General features: G+C 41.8%; 1 protein-coding gene across 1 annotated transcript; it reads right to left on the reverse strand.

Annotated features, from left to right (window-relative positions):
• Positions 1-6,867: 6,867 nt before the first annotated feature.
• On the reverse strand, positions 6,868-10,869 carry LOC307040769 (uncharacterized protein). The gene is made up of 3 exons (XM_079683892.1): positions 10,029-10,869; positions 7,812-9,064; positions 6,868-7,542 (listed from the first exon to the last, which is right to left on the reverse strand). The coding sequence occupies exons 1-3, from the start codon at positions 10,371-10,373 to the stop codon at positions 7,140-7,142; spliced, it is 2,001 nt and encodes a 666-aa protein (XP_079540018.1). The 5' UTR covers positions 10,374-10,869; the 3' UTR covers positions 6,868-7,139.
• Positions 10,870-26,336: the final 15,467 nt, after the last annotated feature.

Consider the following 26,336-nt stretch of genomic DNA (forward strand, 5'->3'; position numbering starts at 1 on the left):
AGTGAGAACTCGACTGCTCCGCATGAGTAGACGAGTAGAACGGCGCCAGACGGCAGCGATCCATGGACGGTGTTAAATATGTTCTTTATTCTCGCGTACGGGAGAGAAGCTTTAAAATTAGACTAAATTGAGTCTCTGAGAAGATTCAAATGGGATACTTTAATAAAAAAAGGCGCGGTAGTGTTACAGACAGAATATTGTTCAGGCAGAAAACAGCTGTGATCCGGCTCTCATGAGCAAGAGAAGAGAGAGAATCCCTCGTCCGGTGCTGTTATATATCCTCTGCTGGCTCCTCCCCGCCAGCCGGCTCACCTCGTCTCTAATATCCATTGTTACATTTAAACAGAGGATTGGTACTTTTCACATTCAACATATGCTTAACACGCCTTTTCTCCTCATATTCTCTTTCATCACTTTTCATGTAACACATTCTAAACGCTGTAATCAATACTCTAAAAAATACAGAAAATACTTCACGGCTGGTTTGGTTTCCGGTAGTTCCGGATGTTGTCACATGCTACTCTCGTCTGTAAACAATAATGTATTCAAATAAACTACCTTCATTTAACATTCAGCATGGTAGTATCTCGACATCTATAGTTGTAGTGTTAAACCAGTAGGTTTCGGTTTTCACCACACCATGTCATTTCGCTACTCAATTCACCTCTTTAGGAAATCGTATATTAGTCACATGCTAAATGCTAACCGGAGATGAAGGATTTTCAGAATAAAAGCTTAACTGGTTGTGCACAAGAATTTCTGTTTTTTCAGTATAAAAGAGCATTTAACTTGACAGTATGTTTAAACTACATTATACCATCAAAACATTGATTTTAAATTTCTAACAACGGCACGGGAAATCTCCGTCGCAGCGTGTGCATCTGTAGAAGCCATCTACACAGCAGCACAAGATCCAACTACTTCTGGAAGGTCCAGGTGTTTTAGTGTAAATGTAGGTTCAACAAAGAGACTTTAAAGTGCCATACAAAGAAAGTGGGACTTTCTAATGGAAGTTAAAGGTTGTTAATATTGATTTGTGTATTAAGGTATCTGCAGTAAGTATTTGCAGACTAAGTAACAAAGTACATTTAAAGGACAATATCTTTCAAGTGATAAGTGTTGAAGAAATGTACTAAGTTTTTTTGTGGTTTGCCTATATCATTATCACTTGTGATTTTCATTCAAATAAGGCTCAATAGCTGCGTATAAGCTTAAGGTAACTCAAAGCTAATATATAAATTGGCTAACTACTTAGCTTTAAAGATAATTAAATATTAGAGTTAAAAACAAACTTAAGTAAAAAAGTAAAATGTCAGATGTTGAGTCTTACACTAAGAGTGATGAAGTGAGTGTAGTAGAAAACGAGCAACCACAGGCAACTGAAGATCCAAAAATTGATAGCCTTTCCACACAAGAGCCACATAGGAGCCAAAGAGTAGTTAACGGAAAAGGGCCAAGAGCTGCATGATGAGCAAGTGACAAAACTTGTACACTGTTTCAGTGTGAGCTACAAAAGGTGGAAAGATATCACAAAGGAAGCCAAACAAGCGCTAAGTGGTCAATGCTCTAATGACCTGCTGCATGAATACATCACTAAGGTAAGGAAGACCTCCAATGATGTGAATATTGCTTATGAATAGTTGAGGCTCATTGACATTCCCGACCATGAAACACGTCGCAGAGAAGACACCCGTGAAGCAGTTATAAAGACAATCATTGAGACTGCAAGAGAACGAATGGACACAAGTAAGGACGAAAGTCATGAGGAAGAAGAAATTGGTAAAAACCAGACAGAGTCTGTATGCAAATCTGTTGCCTTTGTTAAGAGAAGTAATGGCTCTCATGTCACCAGGTCCTCGAATCATTCTCGTAGCAACTCGAGAGCCACATCTAGAAGTTCATTCCTCTCTTCTATCAAAAGACAAGAAGCCGCTGCTGAAATTGCTGCAAATGAAGCAACTTTAGAAGTAATGCTAGAACAGGAACAACAGATCGAATAACTTGATATACTGGAGGCTGAAGCTGCTCAGTTAAGAGCCAAACAGATTGCTGAAGCTGCTCAGTTAACAGCCAAACAGGAGGCATAAAATACTGAGTGGCAAAGAGAGTTACAAGCCAAGCGCAGACAACTAGAGCGATTAGAAACAGTGAAGAAGCTAAAAGCTGCAAAGGCGAAACATCAAGTATATGAACAGAATGCATGCTCAGATGCAGAAATTAGCGAGCTGCTCCATCAACATGTTCCTCTAGTTGTGAAAGAAGAACTCAAGCATAAAAGCAGTGAACTGCAAAACCACTCACCACCTCAAGCTGTGACACAACAAAAACAAGAAGACAGTACTTCAGCTCTTATCAGAGCTCTTGCAGAGTCCATCAGTGCAAGTCCTCTACCTGTACTTGAACCTACAACGTTCAGTGGAGACCCACTGAGGTTCAATGACTGGAAGGTCTCCTTTCGTACACTCGTTGACAGGAAAAACATCCCAGCTGAAGAAAAAATATACTATCTAAGAAAGTATGTGGGTGGACCCGCCAAGAAGGCCATAGAGAGCTACTTCCTGCTAGGCACAGAGTCAGCCTATCCTGCCACGTGGACCATCCTAGAAGAGAGGTACAGTAATCCTTTCCTCATTGCTAAGGCCTTCAGAGATAAGCTTGATGCATGGCCCAAGATAAGTTCCAAAGACAGCATAGAACTTCAAGAGCTCTCTGACTTCCTTCGCAGCTGAGAGGCTGCCATGTGACAGATCAAAGGACTTGAGGTACTTAACGACTGCAACGAAAACCTAAAGATGCTTGCTAAACTTCCAGACTGGTTTACCTCAAGTTGGAAAAGAAAGGTCACAGAAATGGAAGAATAAAATCACACGTTCCCAACCTTCAGCCAGTTTGTTAAATTTCTCACACGTGAAGCCAAAATAGCTTGCAACCCAATAACATCTCTCCATGCTCTAAAATCAAGAGAAAGCAAAAAAGGCAAGATTTTAACGAATAGAAGTCCTGTATCAAACGTATTGACTACAGAGACAAATGAAACAGCAGACGCCACAAACTGTCTTTTCTGTGAGAAGACAGGACACGGTCTGCATAAATGTTACAAATTCACGAATGAGACAATCTCTGAGCGAATCAAGTTTGTTCAAGAGAAGAAGTTGTGCTTTGGCTTTTTAAAATCTGGCCATCAATCAAAGGAATGTCAAAACAGAAAGATGTGCGAAACATGCGAAAAGGGAGATCCAACTTGTCTCCACGACAATCGCACCAGAGAAGAAAGAATGTCAACAAACCATGATGGTGCAAGAGAAAGCACAATGGAACGTCCACAAGGTAAAGCGGCAAGCACACCACGTGAGGCAACATCCAATACAGTCTTCCAGAATGTTAAAGACCCCCATACATCCACAATCGTTCCAGTGTGGGTGTCAGCCACAAGTGAGCCACATAGTGAAATACTTGTGTATGCACTCCTCGATACACTGAGTAACACAAGCTTTATCCTTGAAGAAACGGCAAAGGCTCTTCGCACAAAGAACGAAGCAGTGCAGCTAAAGCTCTCCACAATGGCTTCAAGAAGCACAGTCGTGTCATGTAGGAAGCTAATTGGTCTCCAAGTGAGAGGAATCTACTCAGACAGGATAATACCTCTGCCAGTAACCTACTCAAGAGAATTCATCCCTGCAAGCAGAGACCATATTCCCACACCAGAGACCGCAAAGGCGTGGCCTCATCTTGAACACCTCACATGCGGCTTTCACACCAGTGCTTTTCCCTTTCTAGCTCCGAGCTATAGCTTTTCTGGTTCAGCTCCGGTTTCTCTTTTCTGCTCCCGCTCTGTTCACACCACCCAGGGCCCGACTGGTGCAGCCGCTGCTGCGTCATGACGCATTACATTACATTACATTACATCGCTGATTTGCTCCCCAACGGCGCTCACAACAACAACAACGGGGGACTGCGTCGGGTCGATGATCGTGTTGCTTTTAATCATACGAAGTCAGATTAAATAAAATAACGACTTCTCCAAGCTTATACTTTTCTACAGAGTGCCGTGGCTCATTGTTTATTAATGTGTTTCAGCGGCATTTGCCGACCGCTGCAGTGCTGGCTGCTCTTCCACGGGAGTTTATTCTCCCGTTAGCTCCGGGTTAGCTAATACTTTAGAGCGGCCTCTCTAAAGTATTCACTGTCTGACTGTCACACAAGCAGCTGATACATATCCCCAGTTCCCCTTAAGTATGTGTGTCAATCTGAATTGACGCTTTTTGGCATCACAACGCTGTTATTAAAGTGTCTCTGGTATAAAATGGGTGATGTTAGCCTAGCAACCGAAGGTAAACGGACTACTTGCTATTGCTATCCTATTGTGGCATAAGCCGTTTTCTACAGGCACATTTTACCGGCGTATTTTTCATTATGATTCTAGTTGTGATAGTCGGACACGACAACCTGTGCAGCCCACATATTGATTTCATCCGATAGCTGCTATAATAAAAAACAAAACGTCTGCCTGCTCTCCACAATGATCAATAATGGTGAACGGATGGTCAAAGTAAGGTACAAATAAACAGAATCACACAAAGCCTGGTTAGTGTTGCCTGACTTTATAAAGTGTGTTTCTTTTTATAAATGTGTGGTTGCCTTCTAGTCACTTTGCTCAGCACTACTGCTTGTAGGCAGGCATGACGAGACTCTTCAGTCGACCCATGTTCAGGGGATGTGGGTTTAGTTTCCTGCACGCCTCGACGACGTAAGCGACGCCGCCTCTTAGCTCCGAAGCTCTTGCCTCTTGACCGAAAATCTTTTGGAGCTGGAAGTGAACCGGATTCCGGAGCTAAGAGGCGGCGCGGCTGCGGTGTGAACAGGAAGAGCCGGAGCTGAAAACGCGTTGGTGTGAAAGGGGCATCAGATGAGATCGCTCCTCAGCAAAGCTGTGATGTTGGCCTGCTTATCGGCTACAACTGTCCTCAAGCTCTCGTCCCAAGAGAAGTGGTGCCTGGTGAAGAAAACCAGCCCTTTGCACAGAGAACAGATTTGGGCTGGAGTGTTGTCGGCTTTGGCAATCCCTGTCTCGACATTGGAGATATGATTGGAATGAGTCACCAGGTAACCGTGAAGCAAGTGATACCAAGTCTCCAGTCTTCAAACCTCCCAAGGGAAGTACACTACGTCTGTAGAACACAGATTAAGGAAGTCTCACCTGCAGATGTCAGCGAGGTGCTGGAATCTGACTTTGTCGAAAGAGCTTCTGAAGATAACCCTGCAGACCAGGCCTCCAAAGGTCTCACAGCACAGCAACTTCAAGCCTCAAATTGGTTCACAGGCCCAGACTTACTTTGGCAGAAAGAGCTACCAAGTGGAGAAGTCAAGGTGGGAGAGATCGTGAGTAGTGACTCAGAGCTCAAGAAGGCCCAGGTTCATGATACCAGGCAAACGAAGTAAAGTCGCTACTAGATCACCTTCACAAATTCTCAGACTGGTCAAGAGTGGTTAAAGCCTTTGCCAGACTCAAGCGCCTTGCAAAGGAAATTAAAGGTCTCAAGCCAAGGTCCTGTGAAGCCACAAGCTTAGAGGAAAGGAGAGAAGCAGAGCTGACCATAATCGAGATGGTTCAAGAAGCAACACTCTCAAGAAATAAAGTGCCTGCAGCAGCATAAGGAGTACCATCTCTAACAAAGACCAAAGTGGATCAAGGACCGCAGAAACGTCAAGGTAAATGACGTTGTCATTCTGCAAGACAACACTATACCGCGTGGCCAATGGAAGCTTGCCAGGGTTGTGGAAGTGTACCCAGGAGGGGATGGAAGAGTAAGAAGGCTCAAGCTGCTTACCAGCGACTCTACCCTGGATGGAAAGGGAAAGCGCCTCGCTAAACCTGTCTACCCCGAAAGGCCTATTCACAAGACGGTGTTGTTGTTGGAAGCAGACTAAGACTCAGTTACTCTCACTCACACTCTGCACTTAATAGGTCTAAAACGAAATAGTTAGTTTTACATTAATGTATATCGGTTTTCTAAAAATGTTATGGAAATCACAGGTGATTTGGTGGGAGTGTAACTGTCTTCACTCTCTGTTGTTTATTTGGTTCCACGTTGTATTTTTGGTTCCTACCTTTTATGTGCAACATTAATAGGAACTAATCTGTGGTGTTTTGTGTTACACCTGTTTGTTTAATCAACGCACTTGATAGTCGCAACTGCAGAGCAACGCAGAATGTAAAGAAAATCTAAGGAAACTAAGGGAAAAATGCAGTTAAAGATATCAGCTCCTCTAGATGACTAGCAGCCTACGAGGTACGTTTTTTGTGCTGGTTGTTTGTCTAAATGTGTGTGGTTGAGCTGCAGGTTATATGTATGTATGCTATGCGCTAGCTTGTGCTACATGCTATTGTTAGCTTGTGCTACATGCTATTGTTAGCTTGTGCCACATGCTGTGTGGGTAGGGTTGCCAACTCCCAGAGTTTCAAATAAGGGACACATCTTGGCAGCGCGGCAAAACCCCCCATTTTTGGGTTAAACCCCTCAATTCCAGTCTAAATTTTGTGTCAAACACCCAAAGTGTGAGGTTATAGTTAGGTTATAGACATGAGACATGAGAAACAGATTATCGTTCAATCATTTATTTTTTCAAATGTGCAAAACAGTTGTCTTTAAATAACTAAATAAATCAGTGCAAAACACACCTTCTGAACAAAAACATAAATATACACCTTCTGAACAAAACACATAAATATAAACCTTCTGAACAAAAAACTGTGTGTTTGAGATGTAGTGCAAACATATTTGGCCTCTTTGAAAGAAAAAATAGATTAGTGCAAAACACACCTTCTGAATAAAAGACATAAATATACACCTTCTGAACAAAAAACAGTGTGTTTGAGATGTAGTGCCACATATTTGGCCTCTTTGAAAGAAAAAAGTAGATTAGTGCAAAATCGTAAACTAAAGAAAAACACACCACCTGTGTGTGTGTGTGTGTGTGTGTGTGTGTGTGTGTGTGTGTGTGTGTGTGTGTGTGTGTGTGTGTGTTTGTGTGTGTGTGTGTGTGTGTGTGTGTGTGTGTGCACATTAAAGCAGAAAAAAAATACTATTGGCAAACCCCAAAACTGCCTATGGAACAACCAGAGACGATGTCACACAACCCTATTTCTTCCACTTGTATTTTTGTTGGCCTTTTGCAGCAGCAAGGAGTTGTCTATACACCAGAGATGCAGTGTAAAACTCTGAGCAAGACTCTTCATAATTGAGAGTGACAATCAGCTCACTCTTAATTAGTTCAACAGAGCATCTGTTCCGCACATCTGACCATTTATTTTTCATCAAAGAAAAGACCCTCTCCACGTACCCAGTAGAGGAAGGGATGCTGAGGACAAAGGACACCACAGCCAGAATGTTTGGAAGGTCAGCTGCCCGGCCCCTGAGAACTGCTACCCACCTCTCAGCTGTTCCCTTCAGCTCCCAATCATCCTTTGACTTTGTGAGGTGATCGAGGAGGCTGTTTGCCGTAACACACTCATCAAAGAGCTCATCCATGGAGAGGTTGAGCCTGCGAATAGAGATGAAACTGGAATTCAGTTCAGTAGCATTATTAAAAACTACTGAGACACTTGTTGAATTCATTTGATAAAATGTTATATTAAAAACAACACATAAAAGCCCCGTGCATTTGTTTGCATTTAAATAAGACATGATTTGTATGATGAGAAGTATTTATGTATAATTTTGTTTTTTATTAATACAAGACAAAAGTGGTGTGCATAATATGCCAGTATAAAGGGAATAAGTACAAAGTGGTACAGTGTGTGAGTTACATACCTGGCAACTAGGTGTAGCTTCTCAATGATCTTTTCCATGTCTTCATATGAGATGTTCCCAGATGTCAGACAGAGTGGCTGCAGGTAAAAGAGCCAGTTTTCCTGAGAGAATGTGAACCACTTCTGCAGATAAGTGATGGCAGTGTTTAAGAAGGCTGTAAACTCTTCCCTGGCAAGGTTAGCTTCAGATGGAATGAGACGCCGAAGCTTTTGTTTGGTGAGGTAGCCATAGAACTGATCATCTCTTCTCTTGATTAGTTTTCTCAGAAAAGAGTCCATGATGGCATATAGGTCAGCAGATGTGGTGGCATCCCTCTCCAGTTTTTTGACCGACTCTTCAAAAAGCATCAGGACATTGTTGCAGAAGAGGAGATACACCTCTGCAAGATCAGCCTCCTCTTCAACCCCAGCTGCATCTTCAGGCAACCTCAGCAACTCTCGCAGCCGCCTTGGACATTCATCACCGAGGCTGATGAAATATGACTTCAGCGCAGTCCAGTTCTCCAACAAGCGGCTGATTGCAGGGTTGAGTGACAGCCATCTGGTCACCACATGGCGCAGAATGTCATGGAACTCTACATCCAGAAACTCACAGAACTCCTTCAGGGTCTCTCTCCTTTTGGCAGAGATGGAAAAGTGACCGTACACCTTCAGGACAATATTTTCCACATCAATTGACAGCTTATCCAAGGCATGTTTCACGGTGTTATGGACCACATGTGCATGGCAGTTGCCACGGAGAATCTCGCTGTTGGACTCCTTCAATTTTGTGAAGACAGAGTTATGGATGCCATAATTGACATTTGCATTGTCTGCACTGAATGCAGACACATGATCCAAAGTTAGACCCATTTTGTCCAGAGAACTTTGGATTGAACTGGCTATCCCTGCAGCAGACTCATCTGCATTTTCAACAAAGTCGATCAGCCTTTTAACAATGCCCTTCTCTGGAGTGAAAAACTGCACAGCCAAGGGAAACATCTTACGATTGCCTCTATTTGAGGCATCAGTTTGTAGAGAAAACTGGAGCGGCTTCACTTCACTCTTCAAATGGCTGAGTACCTCTTCAACTGCCTTTGGTGCCAGGACATCAGTGACCACTGCCTCAGCTTTTGTCTTCCCACACGACATCTTTTTTGCGATTGAGGAATCACTTAGTGTTTGCAGGGTCAATTTGAATGCACAATCAGATGAGTTATAGCTCAAATTATGTTTGACCGTGTGATAAACATGGGCTACCTCAGCAGCAGTTACCTGTAAAAGAAAAAGAAAATATCACTATACATATAATCATTGTAATATAATATTATATATAATATCAAATACTACCTGATATGTATTACACATGTATATACTAGCTGTTTGAGTGTGTATAGGTTGTATATAGTATGCATTATTTTTTATTATGAACAGAGGTGGGTAGTAATGAGTTACATTTACTTGAGTAGCTTTTTGGATAAATTGTACTTTGAAGAGTAGTTTTAATGAAAAATACTTTTTACTTTTACTTAAGTAATATTGTTCTAAAATAAGAATACGGTTGGCTGCTCTACCCACCTCTTGAATACAATATATATATATATATATATATATATATATATATATATATATATTCCTTCCCTCCCTCCTTGCTTCTTTCCTTTCTTAAATCTGTACTTCATTCATTCCTTCTTTACTTCCATCCTTCCCCCTCTTTCCTTCTTTCCCTCCTTACTTCTTTCCATCTTCCACTCCTTCCTTCCTACCTTACTTGCTTATTTCCTTCCTTCAATCTTTCCTCCTTCCTTCCTTCTTTCCCTAGCTCCTTCTGACCTCCCTTCACTCCTCCCTCCATCCTTCAGTCCTTCCTTTCCCTTGGTGTCCTCTATAGTGGACACAATTAATTTCTGGGTCTCCGGAGGTGAATAGTAGTTTTAATGAAAAATACTTCTTACTTTTACTTGAGTAATATTGTTTTAAAACAACAATACTCTTACTTGAGTACACTTTTGGCTACTCTACCACCTCTGATTATGAATAAATATTAGTCATTACATCTACTTGCATCATTATATGATTAAGTTGATCATATATTGTTTAAAAAATATCACAGTGTATCAGTGTTGGGGTACTTAATTACATTGAACATTTAGCAGTATGAAATTGACCAAACAAAATGTTTGTAAATGTAGGTTTAATTTAAATTCATATACAAAATTAACATCCTTATTTGACATACCAAGTTAGCCTCTGGAGTTGCTGGACGAACGAGGAACTGTGTCAAGGCTCCCTGGCTTCTCCTTTGCTTCTCTGTTTTCATGTGGTTTTCACCTGCAGCATGTTGTTTAACGTCAGTTAGTCCTCCGTGACTAACTGAAAATTGTCGGCGGCAGACAGTACAATTTGCCTTGTGCACATCGTCCCTTACGCTTTCTAGCCACACGTATTCTTTTTCCCACTCAGTTCTGTAGTAACTCTTTCTTTTCGTCTTTTTCTTCGGCGGAGGAGGAGGAGAAAAGTTGTTTTTTGCATCACTTTCGGACTCTGAGGAGGTAGTTTTGTTTGTGCTTGTCGTCGGCAGCATCTTCCATGTTGGGCAGGACGAGCAGCATGGAGGTGAAACGGTTGCTAAGATACGATACGTTATAGTGATTGGCTCCTCTGCTGCATGACTATGAGTATTGACCAATGAGCTGAGCGTGCATGCTGCTGCTCCCACAGCTCAAGATAGCCCCCCCTGCTTGTGTGTGTGTGGCTCTAAGAGGTGCGCACGCAGTCCTCAAGAGAGCGAATGACTGAGAATCACCATAACGAGCGGTCATTCTTCCACCACCCCAAAATACGGGACAAGGTGCGTCCCGTATCAGTTCATTACGGGACAGGTACTTACGTTTCCAAAAACGGGACAATCCCGTATTTTACGGGACAGTTGGCAACCCTATGTGTGGGATATGTGTGCCGTTTATTGTTTTATTTAGCGGCATTAACAATCATGACATGTATATATTCCATATTTATTTATTGTTTACCTTTTATATATTTGTTGTCTTACAACCCAGTTCTCCCAGGTTGGAATAGGTCCCACAAGAATAAACCCTGTATTTAATCAAGACCTCAGCTTCATGTCATTTACTGGAGGGAGCTACAACCAGCCTCTCAAAACACTTCATCATGATGGGGTTGAGTGCCACAGGCCGGTAATCATTCAGGCAGGTCACTGAGGATTTATTTGGCACAGGTACAATGGCTGCTGTCTTAAAACATGATGGAATAATGGCCTGGTCCAGCGAGGTGTTGAAGATGTCTATTACCTCATTCACACCAACGAAACTCCGGTTCAAGCTCCGTGCTAGAGCTTTTCAGATTCAGAACCGGTTCTTCGGTTTAGCTCCGGCTCTTTTCACACTGCCCAGAGTCCGACTGGTGCTGCGTCATTGCATCATCGTTTGCGTCATGACGTAACCGTTTGCGTGCCTGCTTCATAAAGCCAAAGCGCGCGGAAAACCCTCACAGCTGACACCGACAACAACAACAACAATGAACGATTGTGCTCCAGCTTCCTCTGTACCTCTTCAGAAGACCAGATTCCCAGTAGGTAGCTGGTCTCTTCAGTGGACCGCTGCTGCTTGTTAAGTTTCTTCATCATTGTGTACAAACTGGATAAAACGTGGGCTTTTTGTTATTGTTCAGGAGTTGATCCCGCCCCTGCCCCTGCCCCCGCCTAGACATAAGCATGACGTATGTGGTGCTTTTGCTCTGGCCGGACAATTATTTGGTGGTTGAAACGAACCGGATTCCGGAGCTAAGAGGCTGCTCCACTGCGGTGTGAACAGGAAAACCCGGTGCTTTTCAAGCTCCAGCTCCGAACCGGCCCTGAAACACCGTTGGTGTGAATGAGGTGTGAGGACATGGGCCAGCTGGTCCGCACAGTCCCTGAGCACCCGTCCTGGTATACTGTCGGGGCCTGCTGCCTTCCGGGGAATTATTGTGGAATTATTATCCATTATTGTGGCTGTAGAACGGAACATGTAACTTAATGCCTGCATTTAAGGACGATGAATAGCGTAGTCAATGCTTTAGTGACAAGGAAATGATTTGTTTAAATATTAGATATGACGTTATCTGTGACTTCAGTGAAAATTAAGCTTATCCATTGCATTGCATTTGTTAAATAGGCTTGTGTCTTACCCTTACGTGTGTGATACATATGAATATGGCATATGAAAACTAATTAATTTGATTGGCTCATGAGAAACTCATCCAAAGTAACAGTAAAATAAAAAGGACCTACACAATAATAATCAATCAAACTGATACAGTATAAGGACTGTGATATCCAGCAATTTCTTAAGTATAACAATACTTATTCTTTCAGTGAGACAACCGAACAGAGCAAGCTTCTACAGTTGCACTAAGTTTTGATAACAGTTAAATATTATTATAATAATACATTTATTTGAATGTTGATGCATTTAGAACGGTTCATTCATAACCTGATTATTTTTGTAGTACACTGTTGGATTTAAAAAACACATTCAAATAAAAAAATCATATATTTATAGCCCCTGAACAAACAAACACACCTCTTTCTTAAATAACACACTTGCTCTGCAATAATATGTTTTTTGATATTTCTGTTAGGAAAGGACATGCCTGAGAAACAGGACTGCTTCACCATGTTCTCTTTCTCTGAGGGTCCAGAAGAACATCCAAGAGGGAAAGGAAAAGCTGATGTGATGAGATTTAAGAGCAGTACAGGACATTCATTAAGAGACACTTATATTGTAACACAAAGGCCTGCACACTGACTAGTTTTGTAGTCTAACAGGAACTTAATTTTGTGTTGTTTTGTGTTTTACGTTGCACCAGTTGCACACGTTGTAACCAGTGTGATTATTGTCAGGCCTATAAAGTTTGGCAAAAAAAAAGTCAGCTGATCAAATGCATTTGCCTCACTTTATGAGCTTCACAACACTTGAGCCTTGTACCGCAGAGTTTGCAACGTCACAAATAAATGGTGCCAATCTTCAGTCAGATGTGAATGTGTAATTCAACATTTTCAGTAAGAATAACGGACACAGATGTAACCTTGCTTTGAGAGAAAATATTATTAATTTAACCCTTTTAGAAGTGAAGATATAGTCTTTGCGGTCTTAGTGGCATTTTCGAGCCTGAAACCTGAAAAACAGGCTCAGGGCTTAAGAGGTTAAGCAAACACATTTTGTCAAATAAAGTGACAGGCCTGCGCAGGTGGTAACAGAGCTGCCCAGCATGGACTAAGTTCTGTAGGTGCAGCTGGTGCAGGTCCTCCTCCCTCAGGCCTGGTCCTCCTCCCTCAGGCCTGGTCCTCCTCCCTCAGGCCTAGTCCTCCTCGCAGGGAAAGACCCTCAGCCCTCTCTGGCCAAACCAACAGACAGGACGTTCATAAAGCTGAGGTTTCCCCCAAAGTCTCTAATCATCCATCCTGTGAATATGAGAGGGAAAAAATAGTGTAATAGATGCTTTGGACAATAAGACATATAAAGTTAACTGTTGAGTTGCTCAGTTTTTTAGATTGATTGTATTACTAATATCTCACATCTGAAGGTTTAATAATACAAACAAAAGGAGAGGCACCGTAAAATAAAGATTGGTCTTTCAATAAATTGTGTTGATTTTGTCTTTTTAATTGTTGGTCTAAAGTCAAGTAGCTAGAACTGTTACTTATAGTTTGAATGATACAGTCTGGTTATAATGTTTGGAGGAGGCATCACAGGTAAGAGCACCATTTGTTGTTTTCCATCCACAACAAATGCACACAGATTGATGTGTGTGTATTTATATATCTACTATTTCTTGAATCATTACTGTCAGTCCAAAACAAGAGATTTAGTTTTAGTAACATGTTTTTAAAACATTCTCTGTTTTCCACTACACTATCTTGAATATTTTAGTTTTTACATCACTACATTTATCTAACAGCTTTAACATTGTAAAGGTGTCACTCCGGACTCTGGGTAATTATGACAGCATGTCCTACTGTTTTGAGAGTTTGAACAAACCAGACCTTCATCTATTAATGTAGAAAATAGTCAGCACATTAAACCATTATGAAGGTAATCATTAGTTAGCTCATTGTTCAAAATGAGCTCCAACTACAACAGTTAAGTCAACTCGTGCATCGGTAATAACAATAAAAAAAATGATATAATATAATAGTATAACTTGTGTCTACTTTAAAACCTGTTAAGCCGGGCTTTTTTTCAGGATACTGTGTCTCAGGGGATCTTAATATTTAAGAACCTATTAATGTGTTATACCAGATTAACGGAAAGAATCTCAGCTAACTGACGATAGAAACCATTCTTACCAAAACAAAACACAAGTCTCATAAGAAGCATCTAAATGACCCCTTAGCGAAAAATGCTAATGGACATTGGCACAGAACTCAAGATAAAAGTACCCTTATTACTTATCGTAGCTGCACATACAAGATATCCGATTAAAGCTGAGGTTCCACAGATTATTTAGGTATATAGTATCATCACTGAGTGATCTGAATTTGCGACAGGGGAAGCAAAGACAGACGTCACAACACGTACCTTTACGTAGCTTCTAGGGAGATCGTCTCACCGTAGCTGTTAATCTGATCAAAAGACGTGTTCAATGGCATTAAAACGAGAAAAAACGCAGCTGAATCGGTTAATCCATAGGTTGATAACGTTTATTGGCAATAATTTGAATTATTTATAATCCATAATTCCATTTTTATGTAAAAATCGCAGAACAAAAGTTAGCTGCTAATTGTAGCCACCAGAGTGGCTGCTGCTTCCGGTCTTGGCAATGCAGCAGCCTAACACACACACATGACCAAATAAGGACTATGTGGGAGTTCCCCTCGATTTCATTGGCTCTGACGGTTAGAAAGAGATGTGACATGTCAAAATCCAGCAGGGGGAGCCAGAGATATGAAAAATCCACCCAAATGGCCCCAGAAGAAGTATTTTTGCTAAATCTGTCTAAAAAGGTCAAATATCACTTATTTTGCATCAATCTTGATACAGGATACTTATTATATGTTATACTTTGGATTTCTAAAGTTTTTAGTCTACTAAGCCATCATCCAAGGTTAGTTTTCACTATAAGTATAAAATATCTTTTGGACGCACACTATAATTTACAGTTTTTTACCATGTTCAATCTGAATTTTCTTTAAAATAAAAAACATCTATATTGAATCTGACTTTTCTACATCCAACTGACAGGTTTATCATTACTTTGAGAAAAAAGATGATTAATTTAACCCTTTTAGAAGGGAAGATATGGTCATTTTTTCTGGGAATGTCATTTTCGAGCCTGAAACCTGAAAAACAGGCTCGGGTTTAACAGGTTAAATACTTTAACAACACTTTCCTAATTATACTAGCATACTTTTACTAAAGTAACATTAACATGTTTAAATGCAGGGCTTTTGTAAGAGAGTATTTGTATAGTGTAGCATGTTCTACTTGACTTATCTAACCGAAGTGATCGTAACGTTACTTTGCAAACCGTCAACCCCCCACACACACAAAAGGACACGGTAACGTTGTGATTCACTTCAATTAATGATAACTACGGAGCTTGCTAACAGCAAGGCAACAGGCTACTTCACTCATTTAGCTAGCTAATGTAAGATACAAATGCTGTCGAGCCCTCGCTGCTTGTAAAAATAAAGAGCACAAACTGACTACTTACCCGAGCCCCGCTGTTCTCTGTCATCTTTCTCCCGGATTGTTTTGATCACATGACTGACAAAGCCGTGCTCTGATAGGCCAGAAGTCGGTTCGATTGCATTGAGGCTCGATTGCTTATCCTGTCTCGGTAGTCTCGGTGGTGCTGCATCTACATTTTTTATGTCGAATTTTAAACACCGAAATTGTGCATTAGAATTTTTTTCACATGAATTTTTGGGATCTGAATTTTTTTTAACTTGAATTGTTACATTTTTATCTCACATAGGTACATTTGGAGCAAAAAAAATCAGATACATGATTTTCAAAGTAATTATTTTCAATGCTATAAATTCGGTGTCTGAATTCAAATAATTCTGTCTCTTGTTTGCTTCCATAGAGTGGCGAAGTCACGCCCATCTACTTCCGGTCCATGGGACCTTATTTCGGAAAAATAATGTATTGAAGTCAATCGAGAGAGAAAACTTATCTTTCGATCCCGTCTGAATTGTGCCATGAATTACACATATGATGTTTGTCAATCTTAAAAAATAATTTCCATGTCAAAAAAGTCACAGTTTGTCGTAAAACTATTGAATTATAAGACTATGAAAAATACGCAACTAGAAAGACTACTAATCCCAGAGTCGCGTAAGTGATGTCACAATTGTTTTCCTCCACTAAGAGATAGCTAAGATCAGCGCCATATAGATATAATCTATCTATATGGCGTTGGCTAAGATAAAATAACTTTAACAAGATGCCTGTGTGCTTACCAGGTTGTTATCATACCAGCAATGGGTCTTGCTCGTTCTTTCGCATCCCATCTGATGAAAGGACCAGGAGTGGCTGGATCAAGTTAGCTACCTAGCTTGTAGCTAGCACGTTAGTTAGCATTACATCATTGTCATTTTTATTAGCCTTAATATGAAGTAACGTTCAGTAACCCAAAATGTTAAACAGTAAGAGTAGTAGTCATATTTCGTGAACCCTTTAAAGAGTACTGTCACCGGTGTGATCATTCTATAATACACAATTTAAGCCCGGGGGAGAAATGCTAACGCTAGCATCGGCGATCGCCAATCTTTTCTACTTCATGCTATCTGCACAAATGGTTGACATTAAATATTAAAAAGACCAGGCAGTTCAGAGAAAATCAAAGGAAAGCAGGCAGGCAGTTTTGCATGACATTCTTCTGGACGTGTTTCATTGTGGTGATATTGAGGGTAGGTAATCGTTTTGTTGACAAGACAGTAGTGACGGCCATCTTGGTGATGTGTGTTGTCCTGCGAGACCAGAGATGTAGTTCATTGAGCGTTTCACACAAACAAATGTGTTACTTCACAGTTTTACGACACATTTTTTTTTTTTTGACTTGCAAAATTATCTTTTAAATTGACAAACATCATATGTCTAATTCGTGGCACAATTCAAACGGGATCGAAAGATAATTTTTCTCCCTCCATTGACTTCAATACATAATTTTTTCGAAATAAGGTCCCATGGAGGTCCACCGGAAGGGGAGGGACTTCGCCACTCTATAGCTATGTGACTGACCCGAGCTTGCGCCTCATCGTTCTGATAGCTCCGCCCCTTCGCTCCAACCCGCCTTCCTCCCCCCACATCTACAGGTGAAAATTACTTTTGCGACACATTCATCGCAAGAAGTGCAGCAAAAGTCAAGGCCGCAGATTCGTCGATTTATACTGCCACAGAGCAGATTCGTGAAGTTGTAATGACTGATTTGAGAGGTTGTAATAACCAAGTTGCAGTTGTAATGGAAAATATATTTAAAAAATATATTTTTTTCTGCAAGTGAACATTTCATCGCCAAGTTCGTTTTTTTTCTACAAGCTACAAAACTTTGTTTTTCTTTCTGTGACTTCAAATTTGGTTCACAGGTACGTGGATATCTTATACAAGTGTAAATGTATGTGTCACATAGTGAATAAAGTAATTTTGTTAGACAGTGGGACGGATGGTTTAAACCCTTTATATAATTGTTGCATGTTATAGTGTTGTGATTTTAATGTTGTGCGCTATATAGCGATGAACTATTTTTATTTACATGCTCGTTTAACTTCCTCAACGAACTGTCACAACAAAGACACAGACACTGCCGATTGACACATCGGCACCCAGTGAAAATCAGCGATCTCATTCGCCAGTTGCCAAATCCACTCCCCCATAAATACGCCGACTACCTGCTAGACGACAGCTTGCTCACAGTGTTCAACTTCAGTGTGCGGACCGGGACCGGAGGAAGCCGGAAGTGGAACGAAGGTCGGAGACGCGTGACAGAAAGCTCAGAGAGAATCGGAAAACTCGGATACATACAGAAACGGTAGCATTGGACTGTTATTTTTGGGCGGATTTGCATAAACTGTACATCGAGTGTTTCATCATGTCAACCAGCTCAGATGGTAGCCAAAGAGACAATATGGACTGGATGATATCCATAGCTGCGAGGAAGAAAAGATCTTTGAAAGAAAGAGATAGTTCAGTAAGAGCTAGAAGTTGGTCGGATTGGTCGGGTGAAGCAGACAAGGCTAATCAAAGCAACAAATCTAAAATCAGTCAAAGTGTCAGCCAAGCAATGTTGGATAAAGAACTAGAACACGAGTGGAAAGTTGTAATATAATTCAATCAGGATGGTGGGCATTACCACCCGATTAAACTTACCAAAGCAATTGAAAAAGAGATTGGAAAAATTAAATTTGCTAAATTCATGAACAACAAGCGGGTTTTGATACATGCCAATAACAAACAGCAGCAGGAAAAGATTCTGGGAATGAACTCACTGAATGGGGAGAAAACGAAGGCGCATGTACCAGGAGCAATGGCAAAACTGAGAGGAGTAATTTCAGGAGTACCATTGGACATGTCAGTGGAAGATATTAAAAGTGAATTAAAAGGAGGAAAAGTAGTGGAAGTCACAAGGCTTAAAAGCAAACGGGATGGCACATTCAAAGAAACATTATCAGTTCTCATTCAGTTTGAGAGAACATTACCTAAGGCAGTACAAATGGGATATTTGAACTTCATTGTTAGGGAGTACATTCCCAAACCTCTCAGGTGTTACGCATGTCAACGAATGGGGCACACAGTGCAGCAGTGTAAAGGGCAGCTAAGGTGTGCGAGATGCAGAGGAAAACATGAGTATGGAATATGTGAAAAGGATGCAAGGGTTAAATGTTGTAACTGCGGAGGAAATCACAGTGCTGCGTTTGGAGGATGTGAAGTGCAGAGAGAGGCCAGAGAGGTGCAGAGGGTTAAGATTACAAACAAAGTTTCATACGCAGAAGCAATAAAGAAAGTAAGGGGAACAATAACAATCAATAAGACCCCTAGTGGAATGGAGCAGAGCATTACAATACAAAATGGCAGGAACACACCAAAAAGTAATCTTCAAATCCAACCCCACAGCGCCACCAAGAGTAAAGAGAATGATGATGTTCTCGGAGTGAAAAAGGTGAATTTTGTGGTATTCATATGCCATACTGTAAATGTTGCATTACAGTTAAAAAAGAAAAGTGATAGAATCAAAGCCATTGTGGAGGCAGCTGGAAAATTCCTAGACATTAAATATATTAAAGCAGATCAGATACATGCAATGTTAGCTATAAATGGAGCTTGGGAAAATGAAAATCAGGATGAGTGTTAGATCCTTAATCATGGTTCTGCACATATTACAGTGGAACGCAAGAAGCCTCATAGCTAATGGTCAAGAATTCAAGAAATATATATATGAGCTAGAGGTGGTCCCTGAGGTAATATGTGTGCAAGAAACCTGGTTATGACCTCAATTAGACTTTGTCATTCCAGGATTTAGCTGTATAAGGCATGATAGAGCTAATAGTCAAAATGGTGGAGGGTGTGCCACCTTTCTCAAAGATGGTGTGGCATATAGGGAGGTGCAATCTCCTGATGATATAGAGTGTATAGTGGAAATTTGCAACCCTAGGAAACAAGATAACATTAGGATAATCTATTTATACAACCCATGTACAAATCTAACCACTGATATATTTAAAGAAATAGCAGGCAATAAACATAGGAAGGAATTTTGGTGTGGTGATTTCAATGCACACAACAGTCTATGGGGCAGCAACCATACAGATAGTAACGGAAATATAGTGGAAGAAATGCTGGAGGAAAGAACACTAGTATGCCTTAATGATGGACATGGAACAAGAGTAGATGTACACAGGGGGAAAGTCTCATGCCTGGATCTGACATTAGTGTCAAACTGTTTGGTTCATACATGCGAATGGTTTGTTTTGAATAGCTCCACTGTAGGAAGTGACCATCATCCAGTGCTTACTAAAATGAATACTAATGTATATATGCAGGAAGGAGGTGTAATAACCAGGTGGTGCTTTGCTAAAGCTGATTGGGGGAAATGTAGGATATGGTGTGAGGAGTCGGTACACCTGATAACATCAGAGGGAAGCATAGAGGTCATTACAAGCCAAATAACGCAACATATACTGAATGCAGCAGAGAACAGTATACCCAAAACAACAATCAAGGGTAGGAAGAAAGTGGTGCCATGGTGGAATGAGGAATGCAGCAGGGCTATTAAAGAGCGAAATAATGCATTTAGAGAATTAAAGAAAAACATGACGCAAAATAATGTTATAGAGTTTCAAAGGAAAAGGGCAGCTGCTCGAAGGACAATTAAATATACAAAAAAGAGAACATGGAGAGAATTTTGTTCTACCATTGGCAGAGGAGTTAAATTAGGTGATGTCTGGTCCATGTTTAAGCGGATGAGTGGGAAAAGGAAAACCATTAAAATTCCAGCCTTGGTGGATGGGGAGAGGCTGGCAGTGACAGATAAAGAGAAGGCAGATATGTTAGGAAGGACACTTGCAGCAGTACATAGTGGGGAGCATCTCAGTGATATTCATAGGCAGCAAAAACAGCAGTTAGCAGAGAATGAAAACGTGAAGGAGAAGAGACAGGATAATAGGTCGGCTCTGGATTTGGAATTTACAATGTCAGAACTCAAAATAGCCTTACAAGGTACAGGATATACAGCCCCAGGACAAGACCAGCTATGCTATGCTATGTTTAGACAATTACCTATGGAAACTATGAAAATGGTGTTGAGTCTTTTCAATAAAATCTGGAGAGAAAGAGATATGCCAAGTGTGTGGAAAACAGCAATCGTGCTACCATTCAATAAGCCAGGGAAATATACAGCTAACCCTAGTAACTACAGACCAATAGCTCTTACATCACACCTATGTAAATGGGTGGAAAAGATCATTGTCTGTAGGCTCTCACATGTACTGGAACAGAAAGGGCTGCTGAGTAGTTTTCAGAGCGGATTTCGTAAAGGGCGTTCCACAATAGATGCGCTAGTAAGAGTGAGTAATGATGTGGAAAAAACATTGAAAACGAAAGAGATAATGGCAATAGTGTACTTTGACATTGAAAAGGCGTATGACTCTATGTGGAGGGATGGGTTACTGATCAAATTGGGTAGAATGGGTATTGGAGGGAGAATGTACAATTAGGTAAGGGCCTTTTTAACAGACAGGACATTTAGAGTAAAGGTTGGAGCAGATATTTCCAACTATTTTGAAATAGAAAATGGTATTCCCCAAGGGAGTGCAGTCAGTCCAATATTATTTAACATCATGATTAATGATATATTTACATGCTTAGACACATGCATACAATCGGCTCTGTACGCAGATAATGGGGCTATTTGGATGAGGGGAAGAAATGCCCCATACGTAATGGAGAATATAGCTAGAGCGATTACAAAAGTGGAGAGGTGGTCATATAACTGGGGATTCCAAATGTCAGAAAGCAAGTCATGCTACATGGTATTTACAAACAAACGCAAGATTGATGGCCAACAGCTAACACTATATGAGCGTCCAATGACAAAGGTGAATGAGTTCAAATACCTAGGACTGTGGTTTGATAGCAAATACACATGGAAAATGCATATTAATCAAGTGGAAACAAAATGCAAAAAAGTATTAAATTTATTGCGAGCTGTAGCTGGATGCAACTGGGATAGATAAACGAGCATTAATAGACATTTACAGATCAATTATGAGCTCCACAATAGACTATGGTTGTATAGTATATGGAGCAGCAGCAAAAACATCGCTTTTAAAAATTGATAGAATACAATATAAAGCATTGCGGCTGTGTATTGGAGCAATAAAGTCATCCCCTATTAATGCAGTTCTGATAGAAGCAGGAGAGACACCTCTGGAGATCAGAAGAGAGAAACTTGCTCTGTCATACGGGGTCAGACTACAAAGTAGTGGAGAAGGAAATATTCCAAACAGAATATTACAGGATTGCTGGGAATATGCACAATTCCAGGGACGTGGGTTTGGCTGGACGAGTAAGGAAAGAACGAGGGCATATGGAGTGGAGAATATCACGTTTGCCAAAGCAACCCCATTTAGCAGTGTTCCCCCATGGCTGTTCCCAGAAGCTAAAATAGATATGAGTAATGTAGAAAGGAAAAAAGAGTGGCAAATAAATGAAGTGGGAATTAAAACAAGTATGTATCTGAACGAAAAGTACTACAATTACCTACAAATTTATACAGATGGCTCTGAGAACAAGGAAGAGCGTGTTGGAGTTGGCATATACATCCCAGACTTTAAAATATCTATTTTAAAAAGAACATCTGATCAATTATCAGTGTATACAGCAGAAATGCTTGCTGTAATAATAGGATTGCAGTGGGTTGAAGAGGTCAGACCAGATAGGGTGGTTATATGTACAGATTCATTGTCCATATTACAAAGCATACAATCAACAACAACTACTCGAGAAGACATTCTCATAGAACTGAATCATAGCCTGTTAAGACTGCACAGAAGCGGCATGGATCTTTAGTTCTGCTGGGTGCCTGCACATGAGGGCAAGGGAACGAGTGTGCTGATAGATTAGCAAAAACTGCACTACAAAAGCAAATAACACTACCAGTTCAACTTGGTAAAGGAGAAGGAAAAGCAGTCATTAAGAAGAAAGGGATGGAGATCTGGCAGTAAAGGTGGGAGAAAGACCAGAAAGGCAAGGACTGTCACAAAGTACAAAATACAATTACAATTAATATTCATAAAGAAAGAAACAGAAGGGAGGAAATCATGATGGCTAGACTCCGAATAAATCACACGGCTTTGAACAGTACACTGTATATCATGGGGGAAAAGTGACAGTAACAAGTGTGGGAACTGTGCAGTAAAAGAAGATGTAGAACATATATTGTTACATTGTGACATCTATAAAGCTGAAAGAGAACAATTAAAGGCTAAAGTTTTAGAGGCAGAGAGGGAGGTTGGTGTTTTGGGAACAAAAGGAGAGGGAGTAAAAGCTACCAGAAAGGCAATGTTTAAATTCTTGAGTGAAACTGGGGTAGGAAAAATAATTTCACATTAGGTCAGGAAAGAACATAGATTTGATTTGTTTTTTGTTTTGTTTTATTTACTTAATGGTTTTATTGATTTATTTTTATTTTATTTTGATTAGAACATAGGTTAATGAGTTGGAATGATGTGATGATGCATACTCATGTACAGTAGGTGGCGGTATGCACCTTTTAAGTTGTTTGCAATCCGCCAAAAGCAAGAGAAGAAGAAGAAGTAGACGACAGCTTTTCTTCTCTTGACAGTTACTGCCTCACCTCGGATCGGATCCCTCCTGATCCTCCTCACCTCACCGCAGATCGGACCGGACCTGATCCTTCCTGCTCCTCCTCACTTCGCCGCAGATCGGACCGGACCGGATCCTGGACTGCTCCTCGCCAAGAATGGACCCCTGCAGTTCCTTTTCCTGTCGGCTAGACCAGACCCTCCTCTAACCATCGTGATTCGATGCTCAAACAAACTCCAAATTAAGGGAAGTGGCTATTTCTCCTGCCTTTGGGCTTGTGGTTTTATGTCATGAAAGTTACGATGCTGTCCCCTGAGTCTCCTTTTGTTTGTTTACCGAGGGCTCCGCGACCAGAGTCTGACGGGTATGGAAAGCCTAAAGTATGGAAAGCCTAAAGTGCAACCATTCGCTCGAAAAACGCGCGTTCTTGACGTGTCTAGAAACGCGTGTATTACACGCGAAAAACGTGCGTATTACGCGCGAAAACCAAGCGTTTAACGCGCGTAATACGCGCGGTTTTTAATATGATAATGAACCCCTCCTTCTGATTTCCATAGACACTAAGTTTAAAGTGTCAGTAACAAATCAGTGAAGAGTAAAGCCAGACCAAAGCAGAAGGAAAGTTCCTGACATTTTTAGGCTTTGCTGTAAATTGTATATTATTCCAGATTCAGGGGACCAAGTATTAATTTTCCTTTGAATATAATCATCCATCCATCCATCCATCTTCTCCCGCTTATCCGTGGTCGGGTCGCGGAGGTAACAGTTCCAGCAGAGAGCCCCAAACTTTCTTTTCCCTGGCCACATCAACCAGCTCTGACTGGGGGATCCCAAGGCGCTCCCAGGCCAGCGAAGAGATATAATCCCTCCATCTGGTTCTAGGTCTACCCCTTGGTCTCTTCCCAGCTGGACGTGCCTGGAACACCTCCCTAGGGAGGCGCCCAGGTGGCATCCTAACGAGGTGCCCGAACCACCTCAACTGGCTCCTTTCGACGCGAAGGAGGAGCGGTTCAACTCCGAGTCCCTCCCGGATGACCGAACTTCTCACCTTATCCCTAAGGGAGACACCAGCCACCCTCTGGAGAAAACCCATCTCGGCCGCTTGTACCCGCGATCTCATTCTTTTGGTCATGACCCATCCTTCATGACCATAGGTGAGGGTAGGAACGAAAATGGCGCGGTAGACAGAGAGCTTTGCCTTCTGGCTCAGCTCCCTTTTCGTCACAACGGTGCGGTAAAGAGACTGCAGTACCGCTCCCGCTGCTCCGATTCTCCGACCCATCTCACGCTCCATTGTTCCCTCACTCGAGAACAAGACCCCGAGATACTTGAACTCCTTCACTTGGGGTAAGGACTCATTCCCTACTTGGAGTGGACAGTCCATTGGTTTCCTGCTGAGAACCATGGCCTCAGATTTGGAGGTGCTGATCCTCATCCCAGCCGCTTCACACTCGGTTGCGAACCGATCCAGTGAGTGCTGAAGGTCGCAGAGCGATGAAGCCATCAGAACCACATCATCTGCAAAAAGCAGTGGTGCAATCCTTAGTCCACCGAACTGCAGACCCCCTCCCCCACGACTACGCCTCGAAATCCGATCCATGTATATTACAAACAGGATTGGTGACAAAGCGCAGCCCTGGCGGATGCCAACCCTCACCTGAAATGGGTCCGACTTACTGCCGAGGACCCGGACACAGCTCTCGCTTTGGGAGTACAGAGATTGGATGGCCCTGAGTAGAGACCCCCTCACCCCATACTCCCGCAGCACCTCCCACAGTGACTCCCTGGGAACCCGGTCATACGCCTTCTCCAAGTCTACAAAACACATGTAGACTGGATAAGCGTACTCCCAGGCCCCCTCCAGGATCCTTGCGAGAGTAAAAAGCTGATCCGTCGTTCCACGACCAGGACGGAATCCGCATTGTTCTTCCTCAATCTGAGGTTCGACAATCGGCCTGACCCTATTTAGGGGCAATGGATGTCCACTCGCGGGAGACGACAGACAGTGGTGCGGTTAGCCAAAGTGACAGACCTAATGTTAGACCTATTTACAGGCAATGGACGTCCACTCTCGGGAGAGAGACCTCCAGCATGTGTCCCTGAAATGGAGACTCTGTTTATTTCACTCATCCAGGACAGAGACCGGGGAAATCTCCTCTCTGCGGCCCCTCCAAGACCCCCAAAGGACGGACCACAGACCTCCAGCATGTGTCCCTGACATGGGCACCTCCATAACCTTGCACACCGTGAGTCCCCGGACTCCCGGACTTAAGCACTCCCCCACGGACTAAACCCAGATGTTCACACCCTACAGAACTTCATGCCCCTGGTTACCCTAAAGGGGGTGGATTTTGCGGTGCTTTACCGTCCGCACATCGGTATCCATATTCGGCCTTATTCACGGAACCACCACCCCTTCTGTGGAGGATATTCTCATGCTCCTGGTAACCCTTTAAATAGTCTGATACTGTCAGGGCTCATCACCGCACTTTACAAGCCAGAAATAATGTTTAAATGGTCGGGAAAAGTGTTTTTATACGTCTGGAAGAGAGTTGTAGCCTGTCATTTTGCAGGATATAATTTAACATGTAACCTCTCCTGGAAATGCACAGAATATGTCCATTTCCAGGAGAGATTCCATGTTAAATGATATCCTGCAAAATGACAGGCTATAACCCAGGAACAAGTGTTTGAAAGGCGGGGAAAGTTGTTTAAATAGTCGGAAATGTGTTTTTAAACGTATGGAAGAGCGTTTTAGCCTGTCATTTTGCAGGATATCATTTAACATGTAACCTCTGACGGAAATGCACAGAACATGTCCATTTTCAGGAGAGGGTCAATGTTTAATGATATCCTGCAAAATGACAGGCTAAAACACCCAGGGATACGTGTTTGAAAGGCAGGGAAAAGTTGTTTAAAATAGTCTGATACGTCCAGGGCGCATCACCGCATTTTACAAGCCAGGGAAGGTGTCTTAATCATTGGTACACATTGTTTAAATAGTCTGATACCTGGCACTGTATTTGCCCCTGGGAACCTTCAAGGTTATACTAATGTTTTTTTATTTATTTAATTATCACACCATTTTTACAAAAACAGTATACAAAATACACATAATATCAACATGATTACAACATGATTAACAGGGCCCTGGGGGCCATATTAGCCGTCTAACTTGTACAGTGCACCGGGGAAAAAAGGTTGAGTCCACGGCCCCTTTC

The sequence above is a fragment of the Notothenia rossii genome (assembly GCF_949606895.1).
Source record: "Notothenia rossii genome assembly, chromosome: 5".
Lineage (NCBI taxonomy): Eukaryota > Metazoa > Chordata > Actinopteri > Perciformes > Nototheniidae > Notothenia > Notothenia rossii.

What these genes read in the sequence shown, in the direction of transcription:
- LOC307040769 (XM_079683892.1), bottom strand. Translation starts at nt 10,373, where the DNA reads ATGCTGCCGACGACAAGCACAAACAAAACTACCTCCTCAGAGTCCGAA. An exon ending in CAACTCCAGAGGCTAACTTG is followed by an intron (nt 9,065 to 10,028) that starts GTATGTCAAATA and finishes TTTCTTTTACAG; the next exon opens with GTAACTGCTGCTGAGGTAGC. An exon ending in AAGCTACACCTAGTTGCCAG is followed by an intron (nt 7,543 to 7,811) that starts GTATGTAACTCA and finishes CTCTATTCGCAG; the next exon opens with GCTCAACCTCTCCATGGATG.